This window comes from Hydractinia symbiolongicarpus, chromosome 13 (assembly GCF_029227915.1).
Source record: "Hydractinia symbiolongicarpus strain clone_291-10 chromosome 13, HSymV2.1, whole genome shotgun sequence".
NCBI classification, from domain to species: domain Eukaryota; kingdom Metazoa; phylum Cnidaria; class Hydrozoa; order Anthoathecata; family Hydractiniidae; genus Hydractinia; species Hydractinia symbiolongicarpus.
Window position 1 is genome coordinate 6,892,240 of NC_079887.1, and position 8,019 is coordinate 6,900,258.

At 33.6% G+C, this 8,019-nt stretch overlaps 1 protein-coding gene across 2 annotated transcripts; it reads left to right on the forward strand.

The window, feature by feature from the left end:
* Positions 1-434: 434 nt before the first annotated feature.
* On the forward strand, positions 435-7,898 carry LOC130623771 (RILP-like protein 1). 2 transcript variants are annotated; one of them, XM_057439287.1, is made up of 7 exons: positions 435-766; positions 1,248-1,392; positions 4,333-4,404; positions 5,035-5,150; positions 5,819-6,255; positions 6,476-6,538; positions 7,041-7,898. In XM_057439287.1, the coding sequence occupies exons 1-7, from the start codon at positions 497-499 to the stop codon at positions 7,063-7,065; spliced, it is 1,128 nt and encodes a 375-aa protein (XP_057295270.1). In that variant the 5' UTR covers positions 435-496; the 3' UTR covers positions 7,066-7,898. The 2 variants fall into 2 exon arrangements, with proteins under 2 accessions (XP_057295270.1, XP_057295271.1); XM_057439288.1 differs by lacking the exon at positions 4,333-4,404 and having other exon boundaries at positions 437-766.
* The last annotated feature ends 121 nt before the right edge of the window (positions 7,899-8,019 follow it).

An 8,019-nucleotide genomic window follows, 5' to 3' on the forward strand; every position in this document is an offset into this window, starting at 1 on the left:
GAAGCATAACTCTGCAATATAGATAAGTTTTATAACTTTGTCTCACATTTAGTCACATTGGACCTTCAGTTAAAAATACAAATGACTCTTTATAATAACATATTGTCTGTTCATTCTTTACTGAGAATGTTGACTTCGATCAGACATTGATCTTGATGGCTAGTATTTCAGTGTAATCAATGTTTCTGCATTACTAGCATACTGCCTGGCAGTCAGTTAAATTCAACGCAGAGTCCTTGAATTGCGGCACGCCAAACAGTACACTAAATACAGTTAACATGTCAGCAGCACACGCATATAGCTTATATGTCACTGCCACTCCCAGTTCCGGGGACTGTGGATCAAATCCTGCTCACTGCTGGGCAGTATGTTAGTGCTTCACAAAGAAGCTCAATCTGTAGTATTTTTTTCTGTTGAGTTTTTCAACCAGTGTTACGGAAATTATTTTCACATTTAGTTAAATATATACAATTTTGGCCTCAAAAAATCTTCCACCATGGCAGGAGCTGAGCAGGAATTCACAGTGGCAGATGTCTACCAACATGCTGCCATGATTGGACAAGACATAGAAGTGATAGTAAACGATTATGGTAAGGAAGCTATTGAAGAAATCATGCCGAAAATTGTGTATGTGCTGGAAAAACTTGAAGCATTAGCAGAAAGACGGAAATTAGATCAGGAGCGGATGGATGAGTTGACATTGGAGAAAGATAAACTGCTTATTCATACGAAACGAGATGAGGCGATACAGAGACAACTTGAAGAGGTATGTTTTTTTCTGGTAAATGTGAAAGCTTTTGTGAATCGATGTCAATGTAGTGCACATGCTTGACAAATGTCCTTTCCGTATCTTTTTTTTTTGAGTTTTAAATAAAAAGAAATTAAATATGTTACTTAAGGGTCACTGCGACCCAAGAGAAAAAGAAAAACTTATGGACTTTTGCTGCAGGGATGCACAGACAATTTTGTGCCATTATCTTATGGAATGTTTACAACTAATTCAAACTTTAAGGTCAAAGCGAATATTGTTTGGTACAAACTATAGTTTAAGGGTACTGCATTGTTGAAGTATTCTCATATAAGCGTGTTACCTCATGGATTTTTGGAAACAACTCAAGGAAAAGGACTTTTTTTACAAAGATTGCACAAAACTGTGTGTTCTGAACCAGTATTCAAATTTTGTTAGTATTGTTGTTTGAATTTGTGTTTCATTTTTGCCTTACTGTAGTTACATTCGCATATTTTAGAAATTAAATTATATGGAAGAACTAGTATCTGTTGATAAAAAAGGACTGGAATCGAAAATCAAACATTTGCAACAAGAAAACGATTGTCTCTGTGATGATCTTGACAAATGTGAAAAAGAAATTATGAAGTTACGCAGTCATGGAGGTATGTCACCATGTTTGTTCTTGACTATATTTTTAAGACAGTTTTCGTGAGTGAGCGTGTTGATGCATGGTTCCTTAACTTATTGGACTTTAAAAAAATGAACACGAGGTCACTTCAATACTTTAATATTTGTTTAATCTCTATAACGTGGCTTATCTGTCTGAATTTGTCTTTGATTAAAGCTTGTCCTTTTGGGAAATATTTCCTGACCAATTGGGAAAATGTTTTGTATGATTTGAGACTGGGGAGGTTAGTTAATAAACTGTTATAGAAATCTGGTTGCATTAAATATTGGAAAATATATTTACCTGCCTACCCAGATTTTGAATGTGCATGATATCAGTAAATGAGTAATTCATTTTGCTATGTAAACAAAAGTTTTTATGATGGCTGGTTATCGCGTAATTTGTTTCACTTGAGGAAAACCTTTCTCAATCCCCTCCATAAGAAAAAAAGAAAAGAAAATGGTATGGTGCCAAAATATTGCACTATACAAGTATGATTGTGAGCAGTACTGACGTAACGTTTTCTGAAGTAGAATCAATCATATGTGAATCTTATCTATTATTTTTCACGGCTTAATTATTGAAAAAACCTCCTAAAAAACAGCTAAAATCCTCCTAAATATCCTAAAAAAGTTACTTGCAAAATGAGTGGGAACCCTGTGTAGATAGTTTTATAGTATAAGTTTTAATGTGAAGGTTGTGAAGATTTGAATTAACAAATTAAAATCCTTTAAGTGCCTTTCTTGAATAAGCACCCCTCTTGAATAAGCACCCCCCTTGTAAAAAATCGGCCTTTTTACCTCTTGAATAAGTGCGCCTTTCAAATAAGCGCCCCCACTTAAATAAACACCCCTCTTGAAAAATGCTCATGTAAGTTTATCAAAGTTTAATAAGCACCCCATTCTGACAAACGCCCATATTAAAGAAGGCGTATAAAAGAGTATTAAATAATTCAGATGGGTTCATAACATTGAGTATTTTAATGTCTGAACTAACACACTTTTAACCAAAATCTTTGCTGTTCGTGAAATTTTGTATGTATGCATGGAAAAATAGTTGATATATTTATTTCTTTAAGCTCAGTGAAATGTTCCTTCTATTCATTTCATGGGAAAAGAGTCCGTCTTCCTCATTTTTTTCCTCCTTATTTTCTTTCTGTTTACTTCTTCAATTATAAGTCCTTCTCTTTCTTTCTTCTCGTAGAAGCTGAGTTGTGTATATGGCGATCAAAGACTTTGTGGTGGTATAAAATTGCCGAATCAGCTTTTTTTGCTTTTCTGTTTGCGTGGATACACTTTCCTGAGTGGTATTTGTACGAAGCTTTGCACTATATATAATAACGCATTGTAAATCCACTTCAGTTTGGAATTGTAAGCATAAAAAGTGTGTATTGGAAATTTTCGCCAAACAAAAAAAATTTCCTCGAACATGAATTTTCCATTTGAAATCTATTCAGCTGCAATCAGTAAGCACGAACGTAAATTTTAAATACCATTACCACAAGTAATAACTTCGGCTGTTTCGTTATTAGATTTACACAATTTGAACTTGTCAACGTTTACAACTAATTCTTGCTGACGTCAGAATATTTATTTTTCTCGATATTTCGACACTTCGTGAGAACTGACGTGAGTTATTCCATAATTCCAGCATATAGAATTTGCATCTAGCTAATTCTAGACACTCCCCGACATACCTGCATATATACAAAATTTCACTTTTAAAGTTTCCCGGCTGCTTGTGAGGGGTTGTTTTTTGCCACTTTTAAAAAAATGCTTATAAACTGCCGTGGCTCCAATATTTTTTTTACTGATTTCTATATAGTGGTAAAGACACATTTTATAATATTTTTTTTGTAATTCTATGTATCATAATGTTTTGTTATTTTGTTGAGATTGTTCTAACAAAACCAAGGTAGTCCTTGGTGGTCGATAACTGTTCAGTAGAAAGTGCTTTAATAGAGCTCGTTGAAACGTGCAGGTGTTTGCTATAACAGAAGGTAGGCAGTAAAAGGTTCATACTTACTATTCACGCAACTAATCTAAACATTAATAGTACAAGTACTGACAGGTAGTCCCTTCATATCTCCTCTACTTTGTGGATGAATGTATGCGAGTCCACAAAAAAGGTTTTCCAGGGAGATTTGGTATGTGTACAGCAAAAAGAAAACGTGTACGCGTTTACAACACGTTTACTAATATAACATGAATCTTTTTGCGCAGTAAACATATGAGCGTACTATACCGTGTCTCCCCTGGAAAAGCCTGCACATATGCATTTTTTATATATAGTATGTATATTTTTTTGTATTTATTTTTCTTTTAAGAATAAACTTCTTCATTTTGATACAAGTAAACTGAATGTTTTTTTTTGTAAAATAACTTCATGCATGTTTCAACCCCATGTATAACCTCACATCGAAAAGTTGACAGACGTACAGACTGCACAATAACATCTGATTTCGTCGACGTTAAATATAATATACATATAGCTTGCTTGCTTGCTAAAATATTGTAATATAATACATATATCTAATGTAAACGGAACTTTCAGATTCATCTAAAGGTTAGTTTAAACGAAGAAATTGTGATAATAAAGTGTCCGAATACAAGCGAATACGTATAGTTTGAAAAAGGAATTCTTTTATCTGTTTTCACAATAAATTATTCAGATTTATGCGTTTAGTTTACATCAGAAAATTTACACAAAATTGAGCAATTATTACGTATTTTTATTTTTTATCGTTTCATGTTGAGTTTGCAATCCGTATAAGATTTTATTTAGTAACTTAATTCAAGAATCCGGATAAATTTGTACACGCAGTATAAAGCTGTATACTTTAAAGAAAACTATATTTCGTATTTCTTTTAACTGCTCAAAATGTTTTTGGCTCACTGTAAAAGTTTGAGTTTTTTTTCTTTATTTTATTTTGAAGCTGAATTTGAAAGTTGTACCTTATGGTTGCTCGATTTGTTTTGTGGTGGAAAATTATTCTTCTTGTCTGAAGGTAAACAACGAACAAAGCAGTTTCTGCTCGATTACCCAAACAAACAAAGCAAAATATAAAAAAAATAGTAAACGCTTTTTGTGTATGTATGTAAGGGCAATCGAGAACGAACTGTTGTTTTTTAATAATCTTGTATTAAAAAATTGTCGTTTAAGAGTCAAAATCTCAAAACATTTTTCACCCAGTTTTTTTATTGATTTTTACGGATTTTAATTGATAGCACTTAAAAATTAAATTTTAAATTGCATCAAACACGCACACACGCACACACTTAAATATACTGGACGAACATACTACACATCCACTACCACACAGTATGCACAGACCACAGACTGTTTGCACGCCGCACAGAACTTGCATGTATTGCGCATTCACGACGTTATACTATTGCCTGAGTGATAATTATTGATTGATCGAGGCGTAATATCTTCATCAAATCGAAAATTTAGTCAATTTTTTACGCAACTACAAGAAAAAATAAAAAGAAGGACGGCTATGATATTGAGTTAGGAGGGAAAAGGTTATGAAAAACAACGTTTTAAGTTGTTTTAAGTTTTTTGGTGTATTTCACATATCCAACTTAAACATCTGCAGCCCTTTCTTATGTATTAACTATAAACACTCTTTTAGCTCTTCCTGGCGATGTAGAAGTCATGTTTCGCATGAAGTCAACCATCGACAATCAACGAGATCAAATACGACAACTTAACGGTGAACTTCTTGGCCAGAAGAGAGACGTCGAGGCTGTATGTATTTGCTTGTCCGTTTGTTTTGTTTATTTCGGGCGATACACAAATCGAAAAGTGCACGCTAAGCGGCGAACCAACCTTAAAAAAAAGTAATATCTTAGTATCGCCAATCCATGAAATTGTAGCTCGTACTTTTTCCACTGTCTTGAATGTCAGGAAGCATCAAATTCATCTTTAGCGTGTGTTTACCCCATATCAGGAGTTATTCAGAATGTTTTAAATATTACCATAACGCCAGGAAAAATTAGAAATCATCAATCTCTTTGAAATGTCAAAAAAATGTCGGAAATTTTAGGTTTGCTTGGTCACTCAGGACTGTGTTTTATTTTTTTATATGTTATTAAGCATGAAACTTTGGCCCAAAATTGATGGCAAAACTAGGGAAATGTCTAACATTTTAGTCACAAAGTGTCATGAGAATTTCACGAAAGAGTTGATATTTAGTGTATACTCTTCTGTAAACAATATTATATATGGAGACAAATAGCTAAAAAATTATCTTTTCTCCAAGGAACATGATGTTCACAGTATGATATATTTAAGCATCAAATTCATGTTTAGCGTGTGATAACCCCATGTTGGTTTTTTACCGTATCCTTAAAATAATATTTGAATTCAGCAAGTATTAAGGTATACCTTTGATCGCTCTAGCTATGTCTTTCTAGCTGCAAGAACAAACAAACCGTTTGTCGGAAATCAACGAAAAATTGCGACGTGATAACTTTGTTGTTCAGTCCAAACTAAAACAATTCGAACATAACAACCAACACAACGCAGTGGATGCGTCTGCGGTGGAAGTATTATTAAAAAACACAAATAACAATTTCGATAGCACAGACAGTGTGAATAACAAAAGCTTAGCAGAGGAGGGTGTGTTGGATACGACAACGGACTCGGAGGCTGGTGACATCGAGTCACTTAGCAGTGTGTTAACTGAGGCAAGTACAGAAACGGTTGGGTCAAAAAGCGTAAAAGATCCTAACCGACCTAGATTTACACGAAAAGAAATGGAAGATGTTTTGGAACAAAGAAATCGCTTTAAGATCGAGAAACTTGCGTTGGAAGAAGAGTTAGAATTATATAAGAGAGAAGAACGAGATAGGTATGTTAAAGTGTTTCTTCGTTTGTTTAAAACTGCTAAAGTAATGCAGATCGGAGAGCAGTCACGTTCACCTCCGCAGATCTTTTACTTTAACATAGCCTTCTGTAGAGTTCACACATGGCATGCATTTTTTTATATATATATAAAGTCGGGTTTAATGGACGGCGTAGCGGAGTGGCTGAAGTATGTTTTGAGATAACTGATTTTTTTTCTTGCTTAGATTGGAACGCGCTAAAAAATCATCAACAGATAGTCATCGTAAATCCACTGGAGTGAGAAGTTTGTAAGTGTTTTATTTTTCAGATGAAGTAGCCATGGTTACCGCAGTTTTCTTAACTAATTAGAGATTCTCTAGAAAACTTAGGATCATTTTGTTTAAATTATTTCCATACGCAGTAGCACAAACTATTTTATATGCGCCTTAATGGAAAAATTGTCGCAGGATTGGCGAATTAGTAAGGTCAAATATCTATTCTGTTTATAACCGCTTGTGTCTAAAGCGGGTTTTACAGTAAACATCAGGAGAATTACAAAGAAACCCTTGATAAAGTAAAATATGAAGAAAGATTAGATGTCAAATTAAATGCAGTGCAAATTCCTATTTAACGTACCTTACTGCATTCCCACAATGTCCGTTTTAGTTACAAATCGTGTAAAACATACCTTGTGGAATAGCTTCGGCTTGAAAGTGGACGTTTTATTATTGATGAAAATGTGCATGCAATTGTCCCATAGCGCTCTGTCTGAAACAACTGTGATGTTTTTTTCGTTAATTATATTTTTAGTATGCAAAAATTTATGGGCAAGTAAAGGGTACGATACAAGACGGCCAACATATTGGTACGCCTTCATGTATTCTGACACGTTTTGGTGGTGCAATGCGGAAGCACATTTCATCGAAGATATGGTGTATTATTTAAGTGACTTGCCAGTAGAACGGTTTCACGCCCATCATCAGAGGGATGTTTTTATGCAGAAAAAGAAAAAAAAGAAAATGCGAATTAAAATAAAAAAATCTTCGTATCGTAGATTTAGTGACTAAATTGTAGAATTGGTTTTGTAATTAGTTTTAATTTATTTTTATATTATATTTTTATTATTTTTTATTATATTTTCTTTTTCTTTTTTTTGTACTTTTTAAATGTTTATCTGCATTTTCTCAATTATACATCGTTTAATCGTGTTTTTAAGGACTGTGTTTTATCATTTTATGCTGCATTGGGTAATTTGTCTGGTTTGTCATTTACCATTTTGTTTATCCTACCTTTGCGATTTGTTTTTTCAAATTTATTTGAATGGTTATGTTTTGTTCCTTTTTACTTGTGGTGCGGCGTTATCACAACCTCATTTACCAACGCATTTATTACGCATACGCATACTTTTTAACTCTATCTAATCATGGATCTAATAGCAACGCTAAACTGTGTATATCTGTGTTTTTTAAAGGTTAGTTCCACGCTCATGACGCTGCGAAATTAGAATTTACTGTGCTGCATATTTTGCCGATCAAGCTTAACAACACAGCTGTACTTCTTTCTGTTGTTTCCTTTGTGAATTTTTATAATATATATATTTTTAAATCGTCAAAACTATTGGATTTTAGTTATTTTATTGGCGTAGAATAGTTTATGAGCACATCATAACGTTTTTTTTTTACTCCCTTCCCGACCTATCGTCGGTTTTGGAATTCTTTTCTATGCGTCAGAGTAGCCAGTGGTATGTTATAAAAGTGATTTTGTTGGCAAATTGGAAATAATTCAGCTT

What these genes read in the sequence shown, in the direction of transcription:
- LOC130623771 (XM_057439287.1), top strand. Translation starts at nt 497, where the DNA reads ATGGCAGGAGCTGAGCAGGAATTCACAGTGGCAGATGTCTACCAACAT. An exon ending in TACAGAGACAACTTGAAGAG is followed by an intron (nt 767 to 1,247) that starts GTATGTTTTTTT and finishes CGCATATTTTAG; the next exon opens with AAATTAAATTATATGGAAGA. An exon ending in ATTATTCTTCTTGTCTGAAG is followed by an intron (nt 4,405 to 5,034) that starts GTAAACAACGAA and finishes ACACTCTTTTAG; the next exon opens with CTCTTCCTGGCGATGTAGAA.